This window comes from Populus euphratica, unplaced genomic scaffold, assembly GCF_000495115.2.
Source record: "Populus euphratica unplaced genomic scaffold, PopEup_1.0 scaffold43.1, whole genome shotgun sequence".
In the NCBI taxonomy this organism is placed as follows: domain Eukaryota; kingdom Viridiplantae; phylum Streptophyta; class Magnoliopsida; order Malpighiales; family Salicaceae; genus Populus; species Populus euphratica.
The window spans coordinates 547,268-571,981 of record NW_011499889.1 but is presented as its reverse complement, the minus strand read 5'-3'; the positions used below and the strand labels follow the sequence as shown (position 1 = coordinate 571,981).

Sequence of the window (24,714 nt, the reverse complement as noted above, 5' to 3'; positions counted from 1 at the left end):
GAAGTTGTGGTTTAAATAGTACATCCATCAATAACTGGGATCTGACCTCAGTTATTATGAAACAACTTTAATTTGTTTTTCCTGAGTTCTGATCACAGTTTTTAGTTTATCTTTGCAAGCTTATTTTTTTCAAAACAGAGAAAGAACCATTGAAAATACAGTGAGACCAAAATAACTTAACCTTTACCTCTCTTTTAATTTGTCTTAGCCGACCCAAAAAAAAAGAGAGAACCATTGACAATACACATGCCGGAATGAGCTTTTAATAAATAATTTACTATACTTTAGCAAAATCTTTAACAAAAAGGCAATTAATGGAACAATAAAAATAAAATTTTAATGTAGCATTGCTGTATTAATAATTTATTAATAATCTAGAGTACAGTAATATAATTCAAAACTATAAAATTATTATCTCTCTGTTTTAGTTATTTTATTAGTAATAATATTTTCAACAACAATTTTAACTAAATACATTTTAATTATTTTTTATATAATAATAATTTTAACAGTATTTTAAACCAAATATATATTTTAATTCAACCCACCATAATAAAAAAATGATTTTTTAATTTATTTTTTTAAATTATAACCATAAAAACAACCATAATATCAAAAATAAATTTAACCTTGCATTTTACCGTACACGTCCATCTAACTACTTGGGAAATGGTGATGAAAGCAAGATTTTCAAAGGGTAGTATTTGGAAATTGAAACTTTGGAGGCCCATATTCTCATAGCCCAAGCACCTAAGCAAAACAAAACGAACGACCTCGGTCCAAACAAGTAACGCTCCCATAAGATAAATGAACGGCCGAGATTTCGTTTCTCCATTATTCGATACCAGGGTTCTGTTTTCTTTGCTGACCCAAGCCTTCTCTCTTTTTAGCGTGTAAACTGAAAACCCTAGTCACCAATCAGGCACCACTGCTGCTCTGATTTAATGGGTACTCTCTCTCTCTCTTTCTCTCTCTGTCTGAGCCAACATTCTTTCTTTCCACCTATTAATATCTCAAATCTCTCTCTCTCTCTCTCTCTTTTCTTATATTATAATCTGCCAACTTCTTTAGGTATTACCATAGACCAGATTTTATATTTCTTTCTTGTCTATGTAGTTTCCTACTTGGTTTTGACAAGGATTTTATGCGAACTCTGCTACATGCACTTCTCATAAATTCATTTTCAAAGAAAATAAATAGTACGCTATTGTTAAATTCTCAATCTAGTGAATTTTTAAGTATGCTGTGAAGAGTGTAATTTTATTTTTTTGGTGGGTTTGATGAAAATAGGGGCTTACAAGTACGTTTCTGAGCTATGGAGGAAGAAACAATCAGATGTGATGAGGTTTTTGCAAAGGGTTAGGTGTTGGGAGTACCGCCAGCATCCTTCAATTGTTCGTGTCACGCACCCCACACGCCCTGACAAGGCTCGCCGCTTGGGCTATAAGGCCAAGCAGGTAGCACTTTGATTGCCATTTTTAGCACGGGTCATGTGTTTCTGAGTTCTCAGTTGCATCATTTACTGCTATTTCAATTTTCAGCTTTCGTTTGCTACGTTATGAGCTTCAGTTACACGTAAGCTCTACAAGTAGTCTTTCTTGTTGTGTTTTGTTAACTGATTGAGTTTCAAGCGCTTTAATGTTTTGTTTTGTGGATTACTTTTAGGGTCATTTCATCTGAAATGTGTGGAGTGAGAAGTATTTTTAAGTATTTCTCTCTTTGTTGGTTCCACTTTTTTGTTCTCGTACAAGTTCTCGGCTTTTCTGTATCTGACGACTATTGCACTAAGTCTGGAGGGCATAGTTTGTTTTGGCTGATGTGTGTAGTTCTGAGTCACTATGAATGGACATAACCAACCTGTGATCATGTAAATGTTGCCATTCCCTAGTTAATGCATGCATTTTGAGATTCCTCCTGGCTAAGCAGCGTCTTGATGCGTATTCATTCTTCCCTAGGAGGGTCCATGCATACAATGATGGAGCGCTTCTTGAGACCAGTGATATCAAAATAATCGATCATCCGACCAAATGGGCTCACGCCTTGTTGGACTCGTTTTTTTCTCGATCTGATACTGTTCTTGTGGTTCTTTTTTGGAATTTGTTGTTATTGATGTATTCAATTTTATCATCTAGTTGAACCGGGAAGAAACTGTTTGGATGTGAAATTAGTAAGTTGGATTTTCACTTTACTTTTTATGTCCAAGCATTCAGTTTGTCTTCTAATAGGCTACTAGGAATTTGTGTTTTTGATAGTTAGGTGAATTTTTATAACATTGGAAGTTATAAAAATGGAGATCAGTAATGTCATTGTTGAACCAAGCTAGTAAAGTTTCTATTCCTGACCTTTTTTTTTTTCACACAATTGTGTAGTGCTTTTAAATCTGCATGGATGCTGAAAAATTGATCATTTTTAGGGATATGTTGTTTATCGTGTACGTGTTAGGCGAGGTGGTAGGAAGAGGCCTGTTCCCAAGGGTATTGTATATGGTAAGCCCACAAACCAGGGTGTTACTCAACTCAAGTTTCAACGTAGCAAGAGATCTGTGGCAGAGGAGCGTGCTGGCCGGAAATTGGGGGGCCTCAGGGTTCTCAATTCATACTGGATTAATGAGGTTAGTCAGCCAAGTCTGAGTTTGCATCTGTCTCATTTCACTGGTCATTATGCCACGTGTAGACTGGCTACCTAAGAATCGGACCTTCTTACTGTTATTCATTGACTTGCATTAGTAATGCATTTTCTTTAACGCAGGACTCTACTTACAAGTACTTTGAGGTAATCTTGGTTGATGTTGCCCACAATGCAATCCGGAATGACCCAAGAATCAACTGGCTCTGCAACCCTGTGCACAAGCATAGGGAGCTCCGTGGCCTTACCTCTGCCGGGAAGAAATACAGGGGTCTGCGTGGCAGGGGACACTTGCACCACAAAGCTCGACCTTCTCGGCGGGCAAACTGGAAGAGAAACAACACCCTCTCCCTTCGTCGATACCGTTGAGTCCAGTGATGTGGCTGTTTTGTGTTGTCAATTATTGGATTTTTTGGAGGACATTGTGCTCATTGAGTTGAAAATTTTGGATATTGGAAATCTTGGAAAGTGTTCTTGGTGCATTAGAAGTTGCAAGCTGTGTTGTATATTCAACTCGTGTTTATGTATGGTGTGTTTCTGTTCGACTCTTTAGTGAAATTTCATTTTTTTCACCCTAGTGGAGCTATGATGTCCTTGCCAGTACCAAGAAAAAGTATGACACCCTAGCCAGAACCAAGAAAACTAAAAGGTACTTATCTTCCAACATCCATTTATATGCATGTAAAGGTTCTGTCATCATGGTTCTAAAATATCTTCTGAGACTGCCAAGATTTTCACAGATGTATACATGGTTTTAAAGAGACCTGGTTCCCATTGCTTCTGTGTAACCATATTTGGAACCAGATAAACATGATGCCAATAATTTCATAATCAAGAAAATGCACCTATTTCTTAGAAATGGGCGTCTTGGACATGCATGCATTTCGCAAGAGAAAGAAGGTCCTGAGAGAGAGAGAGCATAAATACCAACAATGGGTGGTTTGTGACGATGACTCGTTTCTCTGCTTCTCTCCTGTGTATGTTGCAGTTCAAACTTTCTTTTAGAAGCAGAATAATGGATGAAGAATATGAAAATACTGTAACTGTAAGGTGTAAACAAATGCATATTAGTATTCAGTAACTTAAGGCAAACGTAAAATGACTAATGTGGTCAGTATAATGATTTTATAAGGTGAAAAGGGCTTGAAGAAACATGGAGTGCATAATCCAGGGCTAAAACCATAATGTTCAAGGTGAATTTCGAAGACAATAAAACATGTTACAATCTATTAATCTTCAAAAAATAGATCCACCTCACACAGGTCCAATACGTGCAATTTGCCTGACTTACTGGGCATGAAGTATCTATGCCTAGTCAGGTAAAGTATTTTCAAAAGCAGATACTTGCAATTTGGTAACAAGATTGCCACTTGGATCTGCAAACCTGGGAGATTTTTTCCCATCTTCACTCCGAAATCCAGTAAAATATGTCATTTTTTTCGAATGGATTCAAGAGTAATTCGCTTCAACGAGGAAAAGTTGAAAAGCTTTAGCATGAGTCCAGTGTCATCCAACTTGTAATATTTGGTCTCCTCTCTACGTGCAACACCACTGTGGCTATGGATACATGATGGCCACTCTATAACTTATATGCAAATAAGTTTCAACTATTCGGCTGGAAGGGATGCATTGGAATGTGAATATGCCAATGCCACCAGTTAACATATGATCAATGAAAATATAGCAGTTATCAGGCTGCTTATTTAATAAAAATAAGCCTCCTTGTGGAACAAGTTAAACTGTTAACAGGCATCACCTACAAAGAGACGCTACGCTGTTGTATGGATAAAATTCATGAAACAGTACAGTTTCTTTAGCTTTTTAAAAAAACTTGGTTCTAAAAAATAAAAATTTCAACATAACAACACTCACTTATTTGATATTTAACCAAACTGCCGAGAAGACTTTTACCTGATTTGAGTAGTTAATGACTAATTACTTAAGATTTAACCTCCAGTATGGCATTGTGGCGTGCAAACTAAATCTAAGATTGAAATCTTTTCCTCCAGAAAAATTTGAGGCAAGCCAAAGTTCTGAGAGTACCACTTGATTGTAGCTGCGGCAGCAGATTAAGCAGGGATAATATTGCTTGTAGTAAGCATCCAAACCATGAGCTGAAGGCTCTTTGGCTGCTAGATTTTTAACCAGTACACCACGCTGGAACATTATATGACAAAGGCAGTGGGTCAAATATTCAAGCACCAGTACCAAGAAGTAAAACACCAGTTACAGAATGAGATGTTTCCCAGCTACAACCTTGGTGTCATCAAAGCAACCACGGGCCATTAGAACCTACAAAATTCAGCACATAATACCATGAAATCGATGCATGAACAGAGATAAAGGAAGCAGCATGAAAAATTTCCAAGTTGTTAAAGAGGTTGACTTTATTGACTGAAGCATAAAATTGATCTACCAGCTCTGAAATTCCGACCATACCATCAGGTGCATATTTATTAGGAGGAACAACGACGACCACAGGATCATAAAATTGGAGCAAAGATTTTGTATTCTGATACGAGCTGCTAGTTTCACTATACTGAGAAAGATGCAGTGAGGCTAACCTTAAATCAAAACCAGCCATTCCAACCTGCCAGTCTCACAATATCAACTTATTTAGCGCATGAAACAAATTCAGATTTTTTAAAATCTTTCCATTTCAATTTTCATTTATCAGATTACCAGCAACTTTTGAGTGATCTTTACATGGCCAAATATTGAAAGAAACAATTAATTTCTCATAATTAAAACATTCAGTTCGAGCCTCTAAGATTATATTTTATATACATCATGAATCTTTTTATCTTATTGATTTGAAACTTTCAGTTAATCACGTTTAAAAAAAAGAGAGGATTTATAATTCTAGAAGCTCGAGAATTATCAAATGTTAGGAACTAGAAGTCTAGATCCAAGATTAATAAGCTATTTTTTTATAGAGTTTTTTTATTTTTTACGAATTAAAAAAATATAAGGATCTATAAAAACATCAGGAAAGGAATTTCACATCTAAGATTCAACAAGCCATTAAGGAACTGAGATTTCTTCCATCAGTTCTTGTGCTAATTAAATCGGAGAGGACATGAAATGAATCAAAAAAAAAAAAAATTCAAATTTTAATACTGTTATCTTTGTTCAGATTCTGGTGTAAACAAATGCATGTATGCGAAATAGTGAATTTTACAGTTATAGCTGCTAAAAGTTTCACTAATTTTACAGAAATAGTGAGAAACAAACGGAGAGCGCGTCATACCTCTTTGGTTCTGTTCTCTCTGAGGCCGATCACAATGCTCGATTTCACTCCCGTATCGTCTTCCATTTTGCGTCGACGTGGGTGAGTCAAGTGTTGACAAATGCGCGCCAACGCGGGCGCTATTTATACAAGTGCTCTTTGAAGCGGGGATGCACGCTCTGTTTAAGATAGTGTTTGAATATAAGGAATTAAAGTGTTTTTTATTTTTTGAAATATATTAAAATAATATTTTTTTATTTTACAAAATTATTTTTATATCACTATATCAAAATAATTTTAAAATAAATTAAAAATTAAATTGGAACTTTGCCTGCCGTTCTCTTCCTAGGCACTATCTTTCCTTTCTGTTTATTTCGAATTGGAGAAACATGGACGGGAGAGGCTAAGGCCATGCGCAACGTTGCCCAGGGCCATGGGAAAATAAGCCCATAACTGAATTGCAAGCCCAACTGAAATTTAGATGTAAATACTTGGAACTTTGCGGGCAACAACAATAAAAAAAAAATAATAATAATAATCTCCATGTATTTCACGTGTGATGATTATGATTATTTAGCCGTAATGTACTGCCAATCGGCGGCAGCCAGCCATTTTTAGAAGATGAGAACATGGATGCATGAAGTTTACAAAAAGTATCTCTGGCCTAGAGCTTGAAATGCACAAACAATTCATAGAGAACAATGAGGGTCTCAATTGGAACTCAAGAACGGGTCGCTATTTCAGGTTTCAATCTCTCAATTTTCCTTTTAGTTTTATGAAATTTATAGGAAAACAGAAAGATGAAAGAACAATTGAAGATTCTGTATAAAAGGGGATTTTTAATTTATCCAATGAACACATGAATTAGTTGTTTTTCTTTAGTGGTAACAGTTAATTATCTGTTTATTAGATTGAGGACGTTCTCAAACTATTTCAAATTTTGATTTTCATATCCGTTCATCAAGCTATGTTTCTAGTCTGGATTAGGCATTCATCTTATCTCAAGATATTGAACCTTATAATGAATAAGAACGATCAAAGCTCAGAGTCTTCTGGCTATGACCTTTTTTTTCATCTTATTTGTATTATGAATCTTTTCACCGTCCCTTTTTCTTGAGGCCATGCACTGCCAACCAGTAAACATCATTTGGTTGAAGCTTGCAACGAGATATTATGATTGAAATCCTCAAATAGTTGGGTGCTTCTTGCTCTCATTGGACCGTTAGTATCTCTGATGTAGTTTGTAGGCCGCCCCTGTATCAAACGACTGGAAAGGTCTTGGTAGACAGTTTTTTTATCCCCATGAATGTCCTAGAAATAGTCGGGATGATGAAGACAATATTAGTTACTTAGTAAAATTAAGGATTTTTAAGTTAAATTATAAATTTTTAGTTGAAATATATATTTTAAAATGCTTGAACTTTTGTATTGTTTATTTTATTTTTGTTTGAATTGTGTCATATTGTTATTTATTACTTGGCTAAAATTATCTATATAATTAGTTAAAAATTTTAGTTATAATTTTACAATCCAAATTTCAAATTTACATTGCATTTTCCGTGCCATGTTAAATGACAATCTTGGCTTAGCCGTAATGTTCATCCATGACTTCCTGAATTGTGACAAATTGACCTTTCTCAATGGAAAGCTGTGCAGCAACTCCAATAGCAACTGAAATCAACCCATCTTGCAAATCCACTGCAGGAGCTTTTTCACCTTTTGCTCGAACTGCAGACAAGAAGGTAAGGTGTTCCAAATAGCTGGATCCATGATGCAGCCCATCATATCTGAAAAACAAGTTCATTTAGAAACACACTGAAAAGAAGCCTGATACATTCGTAGATAATAATCCAAAGCATTTTCACATATAGACTTCGAGGAAACTCACTTAATTCGGCGATCCTCAGCTTTCAATGTTTGTACACCATCCCTTCCTGCCACGCGAGTACCAAAACGCACTAAACCCTCTGGGACAAAGGCCTCCCCCTGTAACAAACAGAGTTAGAAAAAAATGAGTGGAAGGACTTGCATACATGCCCAAGAATGGAGCAGCATGCTGGAAATACAAGAAAATGGAACTGTTGGATGTTAAAATTAAAACGACAATACAGTTGAATAAGTCATTTATAATGGAATCTTCCAAACATTATGAAGCAGCAAAAGAGGTGACTGCCTATAGATGAGGGAGATGGTGAATGCAAATATATATGTGTGCGCGCGAGCGCGCGTGCCGGATCAGCATTCTCTTGCATGAATAAAGCTAAAGCATATGTGTGCATGCAGAAGTACCTTTCCTATATCACCAACAACAGATATTTCTTGCTCATTTTTACTGCCTTCAGCAAACATGCAAAGGTCAAGCATCCCGCGGGAACCATTGTCAAACTCAACAATAACATATGCATTGTCAATGATATCTGGTACCTGAACCACAGCAAGGTTATCAATGGAACACGGGGTTATTCACAGCTCCAAAGGTTTTAAGGAATTAAATCCCGTGAAAGGAAAGATCAAGCGTTGCAGAGCTCGAACTGTCAATAATCACCAAACCAAAAAAGCTATGTGCCTGGATTCGAGCTTTTACTCACTCATAGATAGAACAGTCAATTCATTTAGATAGAATTCAATGATCTAGCAAAAATAGCTGAAAAACTAGCAAACATGATCTGACGATAAAAAGCAATCCCTATTTAATTACAGATATGCGTATAGAAAGTCTCTCTTCAATTCCAACATCATTTCAGGTATGCAAATCCAGAAAAGCCCTTCCTCCTTCAGTCAGCAATATTCAGACAGGATCCCGTTTGACCAACTAGTCCTAATCAAATGGACAATCAAAGCACAAGCAATTACATTTTCAGCATTTTGTAGCTGAATGTGACCATAGATCTATTTCCAAGCCTCATCTATGAGAGTAAATCATGAAACTGTGCTAATTGAAAATGTAAGCTGTAAATGTTACGGCATAACTGAGCCCATAGACCATAATCATGCAGCCATTACCCTTCAGTGGCTAACCAGGACTTTTCGTAATGAATCTCTGCTGTACACTGCCAAGTTTATTGGCCTCAAGGGCATAGCTAACAAGTCAAAATGCTTGTCAAATGACTTGGATATCTTCAATGTAAACAGCATGAAATTCATGTTTCTTTTATTGTAAATAAATGCGCTGGAGAGATCAGCCACCATTGCAATATAATTCTTAAGCATCATAAAACAGCAGAAAACATAAAATTTAATACGGATTATGGAATTAGCTCAAATATAACTCCTGGATTTTCGCAAACGAGACACATGCACTGAGCAAATCCAGCTTCATACTGCCAACTTCCAAGTGCTCCAAAAATGCAAAATTAGCGAATTGTGTAATCATGTCATGGTTAAAGCTCTTACCTGTCAGCCACCGAAGCCCAGGTCTAAGACTAAGTTCCACTCCATGTTAGACTTGAACTCTCATTTAAAAAAGGTTAATATACTGAAGGAGATTGCTTACGCATTTGAATAAAAAATTTAAAAGAGAGCTCGATTGAATTGCATGTCTAAGTCCGGCAGCATTATAAATTCCCATAAAACATAGATCCATAAATAGCATTGCAACTTTCTATCCAAATATGGCATATGAATTATGATATCTTTATCAAATTACCACCAACATGAACTTACCTTCCCATCATATACTTCATCCTTGTGATTAACATCTATAGCACCAGAAGCCATAACTCGAACAGGATTCGCACCCGCGAACAGCTTAATCAAATCAAAGAAATGGCAGCACTTCTCCACCAGAGTCCCCCCTGTGTTAGCATTGAACCGGTTCCAATTGTCAACCTAATCAAAATCAGTAGTCAGAAACACTAAATTACTACAACAGTAACTTCAAAAAACTAGTTGCCTAATTTACCTTAACCAGGAAAGGAAACCGATGTTCTCTGATTGCCACCATTTTCACTTGCCCAACAGCTCCACCCCTTACAACTTCAATCAATTTAGCAACCGGTGGCATGTATCTATACTCCAGTCCAACTTGCACGAGCATGTCTGTCCTCCTTCTAGCAGCATCAACTACCTTCTTGCAGTCAGCAACAGTGGTGCACAACGGCTTCTCCACAAGAACATGATGGGGCTTTGGGTGGTTAATAATATCCATGAGGATTCGGTAATGAGTCATGTTTGGACTGGACACAACCACCACATCACAAAGTCCGCTGTCCAGTAACTCTCGGTGCCCTGAAAATACCTTCAATTCAAGTCACTTCAATGTTAGTCCAAAGGAAAGGAGGGTGATAATTAGCATTAGTTGACAGATGAGGTGTAATCATTGATTTTAATACCTCGAGATGCCAACCAAATGATTGGGCTAATTCAACAGCTAGTTGTTGGGAGGGAACATGAGGATCAGCTATGGCAACAACGCTAACGTTTTGACTGCGAAGATGGTAGAGATTGATGAGGTGTTCTCTCCCCATCATTCCCACTCCCACGATTCCGTACTTCACTCTATCATCATTCTCGACTGAAGCCATGGTCTGGGCTCTTTTTTTTTCCTTCGTTTGTTTTGACCTGTCTCGTCCACACCATCCCTTCTAGCTTGTTGCTGGAGACATATAGACAAAATATAAGGTAAAAAAAGTCTATTTTATTTTTAATTTGAATTACTATTAAACTTAAGATATTTCAAAGAATAATTAGTATGATCTCGGACTCGTATTGTTAATTTGAGCTCTTCCAATTGCAACCATGTTGGTTTTAACAAATAAAAGAAGCGATCGTTTGTGAAAAATAGTTTTTTTTTTAGAAAATAGTTTTGTGAATTTCTAAAAAATAAATTATTTTTTAAAATTTTAATAATATCATAAAAAATAAAAAATATTTAAAAAATATTTTTGACTATGCCATGAAAAATAAACTAAAAATCCCATATTATTTTTTTAAAATTTATCTAGCATGTATAGAATATTAAATGTAATTATCTAATCATTTATAAGAAAATAATAAGATATAAAAAATGTGATGGTGAAAAAAAAAAGAATTTATTATATCATATATTCATATATAGTAAATAAAAAGATATAAAAAATGTGATGGTGAAAAAAAAAAGAATTTATTATATCATATATTCATATATAGTTTATTTTATAAAAAATAATATAAATATTTAAATATAATATTATAGATATGTAACTATTTTTTGGTGTTGGAAGAACATTGAAAATAAATTTCTTTTTTATGGGAGCCTAATTTTATAAGACAATTTATATAACTTAAAATGTATAATCATCGTAGATATAATATGTTTTCTATTCAAATGTATTTTCTAGCAATATTATATGTAATATTATATGTGTTATTGATGAGATTATCATAATTGTTATTATCATTATTTATGTTATTTTTATTAACATAATTACCATCAAAATAAATATTATAAATTGATAAAAAAATATCAATTATATCTATCTTATAATAAACAAAATTATTAAAATTTTTATGATATTCATCTTAGTTATTAAGAAGTGTCTTTTTCGTAAACAAGTTTTCAAAGCTGACAATAAATCCATTATCACTTTCTTAATGATTCTCCGAGATTTTTATTCTTCATCTCCATAAATTAATCAAATAATTCTTTTTATTTTTGTAACTTTATCACTATTAATCAACAAATTAATTTTATAATTTACCTTTATATATATTTTATCATCAATTCAAAAATATCTCTTTTTTAAGAGAGAATCTCTTCACCCCACTCCAAGAGCATGTCACATTCTACCATCAACTTTTAAAGCATGGAAGATGATATATTAAAGAGCTAAATTAATAAGATAAATTTTTGAATAATATAAATATAGTCTTTTTGTTTATGTGCATTTCAATGGTAAAAAACCATTTAAAATAATGAATTATATTTTAATATATTTTATATTAAATTAAGTTTAATATAATTATATAACTAATCTAGTTATTTTTTACATAATATAATCATGATGTTATTAATTATATAATTAATGAGTAATTTATAAAATTAAATATAAAAACAATGAAATGGTGTGAAAGTTAAAATATATAATTTTAAGTTTGAATTTAAAACTTTTAAATTTAAAATTTATTTATATGAATATTTTGCAATTAACAGAGCAAGGGCATAGCTGATATTATTAATTAATTAAAGGATAATTACTTCTTGCTTTTTCAAACCACAAAAAAGCTGAGGTACAAGGCTTTCAGATTTGCTAGTTTATTTTCTTTTTTTGTTTTGTTTTTAAAGAGAGAAACAAATGAAAGAAACGTTGACCAACGAATATATATATTTTCTCTTGCTTTTGGTTGTTCTACCGAGAAGTGCAAAAATAGTATTTTAGAGCAAGAAAATGCATTTTAGCGCATTGGAGTTGCTCTTATAACCACAACACAAAAACTATAATTTAAAATTTTATTATTAAATATTTTCTTCTTAGATAGTTTGTCTCTTGAAGAGACTTTCAATTAATTAAATAAACTTAAAAAACCAATCTAAAAAAATTAAAAAACTGGTGAATATAAAAAAAATAATAAAAGTTCTAAATAAACTAAAAAAATAAAATTATTAAACATAATATTCAATTTTCTTAACTTATTAAAAAAAATTTCTTAAAATCTTTTACATCGATATCGCTTTACTGTTTGGATCAAATTAGTGTATTAAATAGACAAACAACAGTGAAAAAAATATAATTTAGCAAATATCTGCCCATGAACTTTTTATGTTTTTGTTATTAATATTTTTCCAGAGTAATTTATTTTTAATCAAATAAGCAGTATGATATCCCATGACTCCTAATATGTAACAGAGTTTTAAAATCTCTTGATATTTTTAATTAATTCATTAATTTTAAAATAAAATAAATATCACAAAACACCGTTAATCTTAACAGTATTTTTTCTTTAAATCTATGTTTATTTTTGTTTTTTATTTTAATATTTGATTTATTGAAGATTGAATTTTTATAATTTATTGTGGTTTGCTTTAAATGTGGTTAGCTTGGTTTAATAATCCATGTCACGAGTTTGACTGGTTGATTCAAGTCTTTTTTTTTTAATTTCATCCTTCAACATTGAGATTTGAGTTAATTAAAAATTAAATTTCATGATTTATTTCAGTTTCTTTTAATGAGTTTATCTCTGTCTTGTAACTCGGGTAGTAGGTTTAGCGGATTAACCTAATTGATTTGAGTTTTTTTTATATACTTTTAATTTTATCATTCAAGATTGAGTTAATTAAAAATTAGATTTCGTGATTTATTTTAGTTTGCTTTCTATAAGATAATACCAATCTTATAACTCAGGTCACATTTTTTATTGGTTAATCCAAGTAGATTTGGATTATTTTATTGTGTCCTGTTTTTAGATTGAGTTTTTTTAGAAAAAATTATTCAATAATGAGTATATTGAAAACCAAACTTCATAATTTGTTTTAATTTTCTTTCTGTATGGTAATCATAGTTTTATTATCCTAACGCAAGTCTGGTAAGCTAAACCGAGTTGATTTAGGTTATCTTTTTTTTTTTTTCTACTTTCAACTTTCAATGAAGTTATTCCAGTTCCATGACAAGTTTAGCAAATTAACTAGTTTTTTTATTTTTTAAAAAATTTGATTGCTCAACACTAAATTGATTGGAAATTAAGCTTTATAATTTATTTTGATTTACTTTATATGAGAGTTACTATAATTTCGTGATTTAGATTGTAAATTTGATAGATTAACTTAAGTTAGCCCGTAACAATTCAATTTGTTGTCATTTCAATAATTATTTTTAAAAAATATTATTATGTTGAATTTTTACAATTCAGGTTATGTTTGTTATTAGTTGTTAAAATTGCATTTTGACTCATCAAGTCAATTATATTATATTAGATCAACTTTCACACTATTAGTATTTTTACTAAAATAATACTAGTAATATCTAGATATTTCTTTTTTACATTAAGAAAAACTTAATTTAACAATTCAATTACTTATGATTTTTAAGTCATTTAAATATTATTCCACCGCGACAATTCTAGAAAACCCTTTACTCTCACATGCTACTTTCATATGAGAATCCTAAATTTAAAAATTTAAAAATCAATTAAACTTCTTGATAATTGATTCAAATTAGCTTAGAGTGCTTTGCCGGACAATAATATACACTTCTAAAACTAATCAATCGAAATTTTTCCAAGCTTTCTTCTTCTTCCGTCACCTCTCCAACTTTTTCTTTCTAATATCTTACTTTTCCCTCACTAAATATTTTTCTAATTTCAAGTAATCGAGTGTTTATTCTAGTAAAAGCCTACACCTTTCCCCCTAAATCTTTAGTTTTCCCTAAGCTTAAGAAAACGAAGAACTGTCATTATCTCCTTCTTTCCCTTCAAGGTTGGATATAATAATAATAATAATAAGTATTATTATTATTATTTTATTAATTTCCAATATATCTACTCTTTACTCTTTTTTCTTTTTTTATGTTTTTTGGGTAATATTTTCTAGACTTCATCACTTCACTTGTTTATGCTAAATTGAAGCTGGATTATTTTGAATTTCATTAAATTATATTATTGTACTCTTTTTTTTTCATATATTATTTATATTTAATTTATATTTGTATTTCTATATTTTTTATTTATTGATCATTTTTTATCTATTTTATTTTAATCTTTCAAACTCATTTCATTCTACTCAATATCTTCTTATTTTTTTTAATTAACCTACAATATTCTCAGGTTAAATTTGAATTTTAATTAATACTAAAAATTCAGGTCTGGGTTTACAATTCTCACGATACAAGCTGATTTAACATCATCTATAAGATATTGTTTGTTTTTCAGTGCTTTTTTATTTTCTCATTTTTATATGTTGATTTCTGAAGTGCCTTTTCCCTCTGCTGCGGCAAATTAATGCATTTCATTGATGGCCTTTCATGCTACTGCCAATTGAACTTTTTTCTTTTTTGGGACGTTGTTTTTTATTTCACATGCATATTTTTACTATAATGCCACTGTCTCTTTTGTGCAACTTAAGAATGGTTATTTTCAATTCGGTTTTGTTTTTACCTTTAATAAACAATCAAAACAACTAAATTGGAAGGAAAAAAAAGATCTAAACCGAATTAGAACCGATCCAAACCAACCAGTTTTAATTTGATTTGCGTCCAGTTTTTGAGGTTCAAAACTGAAAAAACCTACGGTTATTTTTCTAAAGCCGCTTTTACTTCTTTCTTTCATTCCCCTCATAACAGACTTAGTTTTTAGCTTTGCAGGAACAACAAGATTATAACCCGTGGGAACTTCTCGAGTCTGCATTTCCTTTCTTCACTGTGTCATGCATTATAATAAAAAAAACCAATCCATATCAATCTTTCTTCATCCACGTACACTTATAGCAAAAAAATTAAGAGAATGTAACTATCTAGGTGGTGGCCAAGTGGTAAAGACTTGGAACTAAGAAGTTTGTTCCTTCTATGGTTTCAGGTTCGAGTCCTTGGTTGCTCATATGATGACCACTGGAAGCTTACATGGTTGTTAACTTCAGGACCCGTGAGATTAGTCGTGGCACGCTCAAGCTGGCCGGATACGCACATTAATCTTAAAAAAAAAAATTAAGAAAATGAAACCAAGCCCATTATTCATATTAAAGAAGAGCATACCAAGGCCCTTTTGGATTGGTAGACAGCGACTTTGTCTTGGGGTACAACCAGCTCGAATCCAAATGGATTTTCTAAGGGTATTGTTAGGTCGTCTGGTAGGAGTCACAATTCTCTCCTCTTCTTCTAGAGTTTTGCTTAAGTTTGCCATTTTTTTTTAGATAGGTTCGGCTATGTCACTGTGGAGTGAATGAAAATTGAAAAGGTTAGAGGGGAGGGGGTAGCTGTGTGAAAAAAAAAGCAGATAAATGGTTGCTAGGGTTGTTGAAAGGAAAAATAATGGGAGGAGGCAGTTCACAGTTTGGATTGCTTGGTTTATTTTTTTCATTCCTAAACCTGATGAATTTGATTTAGTTTGGATTGATCAATTTAGACACATCAAAATTAAAAACTGAACCAAACTGGATATTTTTTTAAATATTTTAACTAATTTAATCAGATTTTTTTATCCATTCAATTTTTTTCAAGTAATTTTTTGATTTTCTCAATTAAATCGATTTTCTAGTTTTTTTTCTCACCCCAGTGCAAACTACATAGACACATCCATTTCTCTTTTTTCCTAACTAACATGGGTGGTTTTTTTTTTTTTCCACAGGTGAGTTGCTACATGCATGAACATTACAACGAATGACTCTTTAGTTTTTCTACTTTGAAACAGGATGACATGTATAAAGTTAGAGCGATTGAGTTTCTCAACACCAAGCAAATGGTAAAATTGTATGGGTTGTGCAAAGGGAAAGTATTTTTGCCTGCGGGCCCAAGCTAGTAAATGATTAAATTTTCCAGCGAGCGCGAAAACGGTGTGCGCCAATTCACGGATACAAAGGAAACCCCCTTCCTTTCGAAGTCAAAACAGCCGCCTGTCGTTTAATCATCCATCATCAAACCATCAGCTTCACTGTGAGCTTCCACAAAACCCTAACCAGAACAAACATCACTGCCAACAAAAGAATTCAACAACAATGAAATTCCGGTATTCCAACAAACTCCCTATTTTTGCTCACTCCTTACGTCTGAGCCACCAACACCATCAGCGACGCCAGTTCTTCACTTCGCTTCTCAAAAGGGTCCAAACAGCATCTCAAGTACGTGCTTCTTTCAATGGAAGCAGTGAAAATCCCCGAGGTTAGTTAATTGACTGAGTAATTCTCCCGTTGTTCTTGAGAAAATTGAGGAGAAAGAGAGGGGGAAAATGTCAATTATTAATATTTTAAGTATCTTGGCTCCCTCTTGCAGTTTAGCTTGTTAGCTAGTTGTTAAGGTTGCTTGGACGGAACTATAAAAATATACTCTAACTTGAACTGTAATTTTCCGAGAGAGAGTGAATAAACTAATGATTCTTGAGGTCACAAATTTTTACAGTGAATAATTTGGTATATTTTAATTGGGGGCATGGTCGTGCAGGTAATATATTTCTGGTACCTGGTGCAACCGTGGCCACTTTACTCATGCTTGGTGCTCTTCATGCTCGTCGGCTTTATGATGATAAGAAGGTATATTATTCTCTCTCTTTTACTTATTTCTTACAAATATATGTGTTAGTTCATGCTCTTTAAGAGTTTGAGTATCATTATGGTATCTTTTATCTATACACTCTTTGTTACAGCATTCGTTCCCTCTTGATGCCAGGTCGAAGAGGCGCGGGAGAAAGGAATTGAGTTTGAGTTCCAACCTGATCATAAAGTAATATGTTTATATAATGACCTGAAATTTAAGTTTTTTTACTTTAACCTTTTATTTTTATGGTTACATCTGTTTCGATTATCAGATTCTGTGATTTCATATCTAATTCTATTAATTCCTGTTACTTTCTCAACATCAGGCGTCATTTCTGAGGATGTTACCTTTACGCTCCATTTCTAGACTTTTCGGTTCCTTGACAAGTGTGGTGAGTATTCTTCACCCTTTTCTTTTAGCTGCAGGCTCTAGTTACCTCTGATATTATAACAACACATCCAGTTATGGAATAGGTTTTATGCACTGCCCAGCCTGGTCTCTGATTGAAAGAAAAAAGAACCTCGAATTGACCACACAAATTCCTCGTTTCCCTATCACTTTCTTCACCATTGTGTTACAGTAGCATTGGTGCTTGCTATTTCTGTATGACTTGCTAAAGGAACAAAATTTCAGGAACTTCCTGTTTGGATGCGTCCACATGTTCATAGAGCATGGGCTCGTGCATTCCATTCAAGTATGATTGCTCACTGTTTCTCTGCTCCCTTTTATTGATCGATACCTGTACTTTCTTCCATGTTTTGTTGTTATTTTTTTTATGGATACTGTAGAGTATGTGAATTGTTAACTAAAAACAAGGATATGAGAAAATTTCTAAGCTTGTGTTTATATCAGACTTAGAAGAAGTAGCTCTGCCTCTTGAAAACTATGCTTCTTTACGGGAATTCTTTGTTCGGACCTTGAAAGAAGGTTCCAGGCCCATCGACCCTGACCCACATTGTCTGGTAACTGGTAACAAGCTTCTTGTGGCATCTTAGTTTTCCAAGCTGTTTCAATTGCTGATTGTTTTACAACTTGCTTGTATATGTTTGATTTTTTCTTCAGGTTAGTCCTGTGGATGGTACTGTTCTAAGATTTGGAGAGTTGAAAGGCTCAGGGACTATGATTGAGCAAGTCAAAGGTTTTTCTTATTCTGTTTCTTCTCTTCTTGGTGCTAGCAACTTGCTTCCTGTGATAACTGAAGGGGATATGCACAAGGAGAGTAGTGAACAGCAAGGAAATCTCAAAGAGAAGAACAAGAAGTCATGGTGGAGATTTTCATTGGCTTCTCCTAAAATCAGAGACACTGTGTCAGCATGGTACTCACATACTCACATGTTTCCTTTTTTCCCACTTTATGTAAATGTATTGAATTTTCATCGCAAAACTGACATGGATTATTATCACGAACATTTCTTTAGATTAACCTAAAAGTAATGGATATCATGCTTCTAGAATTTGCAAATACGTTTAATATAGCCATATTTTCTTACTACAAAATTTATTTTCTTTGTAATTCAATGAAGCTATACTTCCAGATTTCATGGGAAATCTTAGCTAAGGAGCTATGTTGTTCATGAGAAAATGCCATTGGGATTCGGGATTGAGATGGGGAATGTTAAGAATCCATGAATAATTTTGTTAGAACCTAAGAATAGTGAACAGATATGAAGAGGTTCAGTTGTTGTCACTCCTAAAGCGCCTCTGTGCCAGAAATATGCCTTTACCATTTATGCATGATTTCAAAATCTTGAAATGCATATTAAATTTATAGTGTCACATGGAATATGGTATTGGCTTTCATACATCTTCGAGATTAAAACTTTGTTGAGTGGAGCTTCTTAATATGCGTGATGCTTGTATTGCACTTTTCATGCAATGCATTTAGATCTTCTGTTAGGTTGTGACATCATTAGCTACAGAAGATGCTAGCGGACTTTCATATTTTTTTTTCTTATTTACACCCAAATGTTACGGATCTCTGATGCATTTTCAATTGCTCGATAAATGTTGATGGTTCCATCCATGAATAGAAAAAAAATATGCATATGGAATTCTCCAAATTATTGCAACCTGGAATAAGTACCATGTTTCTTGCATGAAGTTTCCTGGGGCGGTCAGGATTTTGAAATCAAGGTTTCCTGTTAATGCTTTGGGCTTTGCAGAAGATGATTGATTTTATGTTAAGCTCTATGGTCCTTTCGCCGTCAGATTTTCTGCTATACATGGACAATATGATCCTATAACAAATGTTAAATTGGTGCATGCATTAAAATTTGATTGCAGTCCAGCAAAAGGCCTCTACTACTGTGTAATATACTTGAGTCCTGGAGACTATCATCTGATACACTCACCTGCTGATTGGAATGTTCTTGTCCGCCGGCATTTTTCAGGTAATCCTATCAACCTCTTATTTACTTACATAACTCAGTTTTTGGATACACTGTGTTATTGTTTTATTAATTTTACTCTTCAAATTAGACATGCATCCGCTTCTCTTCTTTTGATTAGAAGGTTCTTTATAGTTATCAATCTATTGTGCTTCTTGTCTGCTGGCATTTTTCATGTAATCCAATTAGCCTTGTTTCTGCTTAGGACACTCAGTTTTTTGGCTACTTTGTGTCATTGTTTATTATGTTTGGCCTTCAAATTAGATTTGCATTCGCTTCTCTTCTCTTGATTAGAATATTCTTTATAATTGTTAATCTGCTGGTTGCTTAGGCTTCCATAAGATATATTTTTTTCACACTTAATTGATGAGATGTGATATAAAATGGAGAAAATGGAGAACATGACAGCAATGTCCCTTTGAAAATTGCAAAAGGATGGTGAAGAATAATTTTTGCACATTTACAGTGCGGAAGAAAGAGGGAGAGAGGGCAGCTTATCTACCATCAGGAATGCTGTAGAGATAAAATCCTTGGCATTGTATTGATATATTTGCACACATGAGAAATCACAAATCATGTCTTTGTAGTGTGTCCAGTGCCTTCTATTTGTTAGTCACTGTGAAGTGCTTCATATGACATACCGGTCCTTTCAAGAAGGTTGTTTTGAAATTCACACCTAGCAAGAAATAGGAAGAACTCTAATTTGGTGCCTTGCCTTCTCTCTTTTCAGAGACCTTGATCAGCTTATGTTCAATAGGTTCACTAGATCAATGGGCAAATATTTTTTCTGGTCAAATTCTCTTGGAACTGTGCTAAATGCAGTTGCTTGGGTTGTACTGGTGACATCAATCAAAGATTCAAATTGCACATTATGGCATCCTGTGGGAGGATGCTGCAACAATCAGTAACAGGAGGATGGATAGCCATAATGACCAGCATATTACCATGAGTATGAGGAGGATTTTAATCTTTTAGTGCTTATGGCACATGAAACAGATTGGTTTTGGTGCTAGAGGTGCACATTCATAAATTTGTCTAAATAGCTGTAGCAGTCATCAAGTACAGAAGGAGGAACATGTTTGCACCTGTGCAATTTGTGATATACGTGGTCAAAATTTTTTGTTGGATATTCACGCATGTCTCTATTATTCCATTAATATATAATTAATGTGACTTTATGCTGCTAATTTTTCAGTTATTATGTAGGGCATCTATTTCCTGTGAATGAACGAGCTACAAGAACCATCAGAAATCTTTATGTTCAGAATGAAAGGGTAATCCTGATTTGTATCTTTTGTACTTAACATTAAGATTTGACAGTGTAGTTGCTTCAATATTATTTTTAATCTTCTACGCTTGTCCTTAATCTTGTTGGATTGGAGGTATTTAGTTGTCAAGTTTTAGAATGTTATATAAGATGGTGGAGGAGAGGTTAAGAGCTACATCATGCCATAAAGCTCTTCTTTTGCATATAATTTATATATGTATTGGAAATTTGATTCTTATGTTCACAATTAAAAATTAACAAAAACTTTACTGGACAGTTGCTTGATAGAAAGAACCAGAGCCTAACACATCTTTTCTGCATGAATTTGTGAATGGGTGTTTTCACTCTCTCTCCATATGTTGGTCACATCTTTTGTTACTATGTAATGTGCCAATATGCTCCATGATCTACGACTTCCCCACATTTGGCACATATTGGTAAGCTTTCAACCTTTTTAGCTGTGGTAGCTCCGTTTACAGGCTTGATCAAAATAGCCTGACAGAATTTTCTTGCATGTTCTAGTTTTTTAGTCTCGAGTGTGCTCTGCTTAGCTACCCTCTCCTCATCTTCATGGATGTCTCTGGGGTTTCATTCATTGCCTTTGTTTTGTTCTTATCAGGTTGTGCTTGAAGGTTTGTGGGAAGGAGGATTCATGGCTATTGCTGCAATTGGTGCTACAAATATTGGGTCAATTAAGGTAATGCAACACAATAACAGAAATCTAATGTGTCTCTAATGGGATGCCTTCAGCTGACATTAGTCCAAACTTGCATGTTGTACAGCTTTTCATTGAACCAGAACTTCAAACAAACCAGCGAAGGCAAAAGATACTGAATTCAGAACCTCCAGATGAACGAGTATATGCACTTGAAGGGGTTGGTAAAAGTCTCAAGAAAGGGGCTGAGGTTAGTAATGCATATGGATTGTATTTTGAGAATGATCCTTGCAAGTAGTACAGCTATGATTAAATAAGGTGCACCACTTCCCAATTTTTTTTTTTCTTCCATTCTTTTCAACCTAGCTAATTGGAATCCTTTTTTTTCCCCGACCTGTGCTTTTGTATGGGAAGGATGGAACAGGCATAATAGTCACCATGAGAATTTGATTGTTCTGAATCTTTCCATTTGAAGATGATGATTTTCATGGTTTCAATGATTGCTCCATTTAGGTGGCTGCTTTCAACTTGGGATCGACAGTGGTGCTCGTGTTCCAGGCCCCCACATTGAAAATGCTACAAAACAGGGATTCATCTTCGGAGTTTAGGTTCAGTATCAGGCGTGGAGATAGAGTGCGTGTTGGGGAAGCTTTGGGGAGGTGGCATGACTTGTAGGAACAAGCTTGGCGCGCGCGGTACATTGACAATAGAGGGCAAGCGTTTGTATAGAAATTCTACATCAATGAAGGTGGCGAACTGATTTCTTACCCTATTTCTTCGGGGTTTGAAGCCCTCGACTGCTCAATTTTTGTTTCCTGAAGCACCTTTGATGGTCATTGAAAAAACTCGGTTATATCCTAGAGGTTGTGCGTTCAAGCACCATTAGGCATCAAGCAACTCACTCCATGGGTTCGACTGTAAGGACAGTACTGGTTCTTCTGTGTTTTGGTCACATTTTTGTTTGATTCTAATTTTATCATATTACATTATTGATAATTTGGTTTTAGCTTGGGTTTCTTCAAATTCGGGAAATGTCCAAATTTTCCAATAGAAACAACAAGGTATTGAGCATCATCATTGATGATACATGTAGTAGTAGTGTTCCAGCATCCCTCTCTTCTATCCAATCTGAAATCATCAATTCGGAGATCTACGAACCATAATTTATGCATCTTAAACGACGTCCTTCCACACATTGAAAATCATGAATTCGGAAAATTAAAAGCAAAGTTTATGCATAGAAAACCTTAATTACAGCACAAAAAGAAACATTAATTAATGAACCAAAATCAGATACAGAGCCCTTGAAATCGTAAAACCTGTCCGTCCAAATTAACATTATTAAATAGCGAAACTCCGATTTCTATTAACGAAAACAACATAAACCTTAGGGGTCTTTTAGCATCATTTAAGGTTTTCATCTCCCGTTTCTATGTTAATATTTTTTTTTCAAACATAAATAGAAAACTTGATCTTTTGATAAATTTTTTTGAAAAAAAAAGCCAATATCCATTCTGTAACAATCCCACAATTAAAAAGAATAAACTAAAAAACAATTTGGAAGGGATTGTAAAAACAATATTTCTCTGTACACATTTCACTATGGACACAAATAATGTTTTTATCATTTTACCTTTAACAAAAAAAAAACCCTTTTATGCTATTATTTGAGGGTGAAATACCATTTAGGTGTTTTGAATTTGATCAAGGATAATTCAAGACTTTCCCTTATTTTGTAAATAATGAAATTACAACAACCTTAAAAGTGAAAAATTATAAAGCTTACATAAAATGTATTGTTCCTTTTCTTTTCTTTTTTTGTTATTTCTCCTTTCAATATATAGTAAAATAACATTCTTGCCTTTAAATTAAAAAAAACAAAACTTCTTTCTATTCATAAATATATAGCAATTAAAAATTTAAAGCCTTGAAGTTGAATGCATATTTCTAATTGAACGATTTTATCCTCCTCCTCATCATCACGTAAAATTAAAGATAATTTGATAATTCAACATATATAAAATATTTAAAAATATATAATTAATGCTTGTTGTGCATATGTCAGTGAATCGACCACTTTATTATCTTCTGATGACATGTGCTGCTAGCTAAAATGGTAAAAACATGGTTGTATAGAATTAATGACAATTTGATAGTTTAATATATATAAAATATTAAAAAATTATATGATTAATGCGTGTTCTGTACATGTTAGTGCATCAACTATTTTGTTATCTTTAGATGACATGTATGACTAGCTAAGATGATAAGAACATGGGGTTCTAGGGTAGCGTTTTATTCTCCCTGGCCTCCCCTCCATTCTTATACAGCTCGTGTTATAAATAGAGCTTTGGTGTGGTACCGGTAGCCTTCGTTTATCTTTTTTTCTTTTTTTGGATTTAGTTCATGTTTTTTTTAGTAATATTTATTTATTTTAAATAATTTAGATTTGTTTCCTGTTTTTTTTTTTAATTTATACTTGTTTAATTTGAGATAATTTCTAAGATAGAGTTTTTTTTCTATTTCATCATTTTTTAATTTTTTTTCTATTAGATTTTTTATTTATTCTTTTGATTGCTATTTTTTTCTTTTGCTTTGACAACTTTTTAATTTTTTTTTTTTTTATCTTTTAACATCAAGTTTACTTTGACAACTTTTTAATTTTTTTTTTTATCTTTTAACATCAAGTTGGTTTGAAATTTAGTTTCTTCATTGATCTTAAGTCTAGCATTTCATGTGTTGCATGCTTAGGAGATTAACTCAAATTTAGAAGATTCGTTCGAGTTTGTTTTGGTTTTTTAACCTTTTTTAAGCTTATGTTCTTTTGATTTCATCTTTAAACATTTATTTTATTAGAGTTTGGGCTCCGTTATTTTTTTATATGCTTTCTATAGCCTTGTTTTTTTAATGGAGTTATCTTGATTTTTTTTATGTATTATTCTTTATTAAAATGAATAGAATTAATTGATTGAATGTGGTCATGAAATGCTTGTTTCATAATGTTTTGTTTTGGTTTGTTTTATGAGTCGTTGCTTTAGCAAAGTGTATGATTTTTTTTGATGTTATCATATAGTTTTTACTAGTAATGTTTAAATTATCTTAATAAACTCTTCTAATGATGGAGTAGTGTCCATGGAGAAAAGACGAGGGAGTCTTTAATAAGCTTTTTTTTATGTTTATCAAAGAATTTAACACCTTATTTTTTACAGTTAATTAAGTTAATTATTGTCAAATATTTTTTTCTTATAAAAAAAGTTCAAGGTTTACACAGTGTTTAACATAGACCTCCCTTAATTGATTATTGGCTATTACTTTTTTCAAAGGAATGTAGATAAAACCCCCTTTTCAAGCAGAACCTCTAATCATATATATATTAATTTGAAACACTTGTCATACGA

General features: G+C 33.1%; 4 protein-coding genes across 9 annotated transcripts; 2 read left to right on the top strand and 2 right to left on the bottom strand.

The window, feature by feature from the left end:
* The first annotated feature begins 831 nt into the window (after nucleotides 1-831).
* On the top strand, nucleotides 832-3,202 carry LOC105130886 (60S ribosomal protein L15). 3 transcript variants are annotated; one of them, XM_011033608.1, is made up of 4 exons: nucleotides 832-948; nucleotides 1,291-1,457; nucleotides 2,414-2,611; nucleotides 2,749-3,202. In XM_011033608.1, exons 1-4 carry the CDS (start codon nucleotides 945-947, stop codon nucleotides 2,992-2,994), a joined length of 615 nt encoding a protein of 204 aa, XP_011031910.1. In that variant the 5' UTR covers nucleotides 832-944; the 3' UTR covers nucleotides 2,995-3,202. The 3 variants fall into 3 exon arrangements, with proteins under 3 accessions (XP_011031910.1, XP_011031911.1, XP_011031909.1); XM_011033609.1 differs by lacking the exon at nucleotides 832-948 and adding an exon at nucleotides 987-1,071; XM_011033607.1 differs by lacking the exon at nucleotides 832-948 and having other exon boundaries at nucleotides 1,281-1,457.
* A 56-nt stretch (nucleotides 3,203-3,258) lies between these two features.
* Nucleotides 3,259-6,033, bottom strand: LOC105130887 (DNA mismatch repair protein MSH4). 4 transcript variants are annotated; one of them, XM_011033610.1, is made up of 5 exons: nucleotides 5,876-5,984; nucleotides 5,042-5,215; nucleotides 4,882-4,917; nucleotides 4,669-4,782; nucleotides 3,259-3,598 (listed from the first exon to the last, which is right to left on the bottom strand). In XM_011033610.1, the coding sequence occupies exons 1-5, from the start codon at nucleotides 5,939-5,941 to the stop codon at nucleotides 3,380-3,382; spliced, it is 609 nt and encodes a 202-aa protein (XP_011031912.1). In that variant the 5' UTR covers nucleotides 5,942-5,984; the 3' UTR covers nucleotides 3,259-3,379. The 4 variants fall into 4 exon arrangements, with proteins under 4 accessions (XP_011031912.1, XP_011031916.1, XP_011031914.1 ...); XM_011033614.1 differs by having other exon boundaries at nucleotides 5,065-5,215; XM_011033613.1 differs by having other exon boundaries at nucleotides 3,380-3,668; nucleotides 5,876-6,033.
* Nucleotides 6,034-7,326: 1,293 nt separating this feature from the next.
* On the bottom strand, nucleotides 7,327-10,450 carry LOC105130888 (Oxidoreductase family protein). The gene is made up of 6 exons (XM_011033615.1): nucleotides 10,186-10,450; nucleotides 9,756-10,091; nucleotides 9,518-9,682; nucleotides 8,144-8,278; nucleotides 7,743-7,840; nucleotides 7,327-7,641 (listed from the first exon to the last, which is right to left on the bottom strand). Exons 1-6 carry the CDS (start codon nucleotides 10,375-10,377, stop codon nucleotides 7,440-7,442), a joined length of 1,128 nt encoding a protein of 375 aa, XP_011031917.1. The 5' UTR covers nucleotides 10,378-10,450; the 3' UTR covers nucleotides 7,327-7,439.
* Nucleotides 10,451-16,216: 5,766 nt separating this feature from the next.
* Nucleotides 16,217-22,339, top strand: PSD1 (phosphatidylserine decarboxylase 1). The gene is made up of 12 exons (XM_011033603.1): nucleotides 16,217-16,635; nucleotides 16,915-17,003; nucleotides 17,140-17,193; nucleotides 17,333-17,398; nucleotides 17,641-17,701; nucleotides 17,860-17,969; nucleotides 18,070-18,323; nucleotides 19,291-19,397; nucleotides 20,601-20,668; nucleotides 21,281-21,358; nucleotides 21,444-21,566; nucleotides 21,830-22,339. Exons 1-12 carry the CDS (start codon nucleotides 16,473-16,475, stop codon nucleotides 21,989-21,991), a joined length of 1,335 nt encoding a protein of 444 aa, XP_011031905.1. The 5' UTR covers nucleotides 16,217-16,472; the 3' UTR covers nucleotides 21,992-22,339.
* The last annotated feature ends 2,375 nt before the right edge of the window (nucleotides 22,340-24,714 follow it).

Coding starts and splice junctions, on each gene's coding strand:
- LOC105130886 (XM_011033607.1), top strand. CDS start 1,281: ATGAAAATAGGGGCTTACAAGTACGTTTCTGAGCTATGGAGGAAGAAA. Junction 1,458..2,413: donor TGGGCTATAAGGCCAAGCAG/GTAGCACTTTGA, acceptor GATCATTTTTAG/GGATATGTTGTTTATCGTGT. Junction 2,612..2,748: donor ATTCATACTGGATTAATGAG/GTTAGTCAGCCA, acceptor TCTTTAACGCAG/GACTCTACTTACAAGTACTT.
- LOC105130887 (XM_011033610.1), bottom strand. CDS start 5,941: ATGGAAGACGATACGGGAGTGAAATCGAGCATTGTGATCGGCCTCAGA. Junction 5,216..5,875: donor GAGAGAACAGAACCAAAGAG/GTATGACGCGCT, acceptor TGAGACTGGCAG/GTTGGAATGGCTGGTTTTGA. Junction 4,783..4,881: donor GTTGCTTTGATGACACCAAG/GTTGTAGCTGGG, acceptor ATAATGTTCCAG/CGTGGTGTACTGGTTAAAAA.
- LOC105130888 (XM_011033615.1), bottom strand. CDS start 10,377: ATGGCTTCAGTCGAGAATGATGATAGAGTGAAGTACGGAATCGTGGGA. Junction 8,279..9,517: donor ATGAAGTATATGATGGGAAG/GTAAGTTCATGT, acceptor GCTGTGGTTCAG/GTACCAGATATCATTGACAA. Junction 7,841..8,143: donor TTGTTGGTGATATAGGAAAG/GTACTTCTGCAT, acceptor TGTTTGTTACAG/GGGGAGGCCTTTGTCCCAGA.
- PSD1 (XM_011033603.1), top strand. CDS start 16,473: ATGAAATTCCGGTATTCCAACAAACTCCCTATTTTTGCTCACTCCTTA. Junction 19,398..20,600: donor TGTCCGCCGGCATTTTTCAG/GTAATCCTATCA, acceptor GTTATTATGTAG/GGCATCTATTTCCTGTGAAT. Junction 21,567..21,829: donor GTCTCAAGAAAGGGGCTGAG/GTTAGTAATGCA, acceptor TGCTCCATTTAG/GTGGCTGCTTTCAACTTGGG.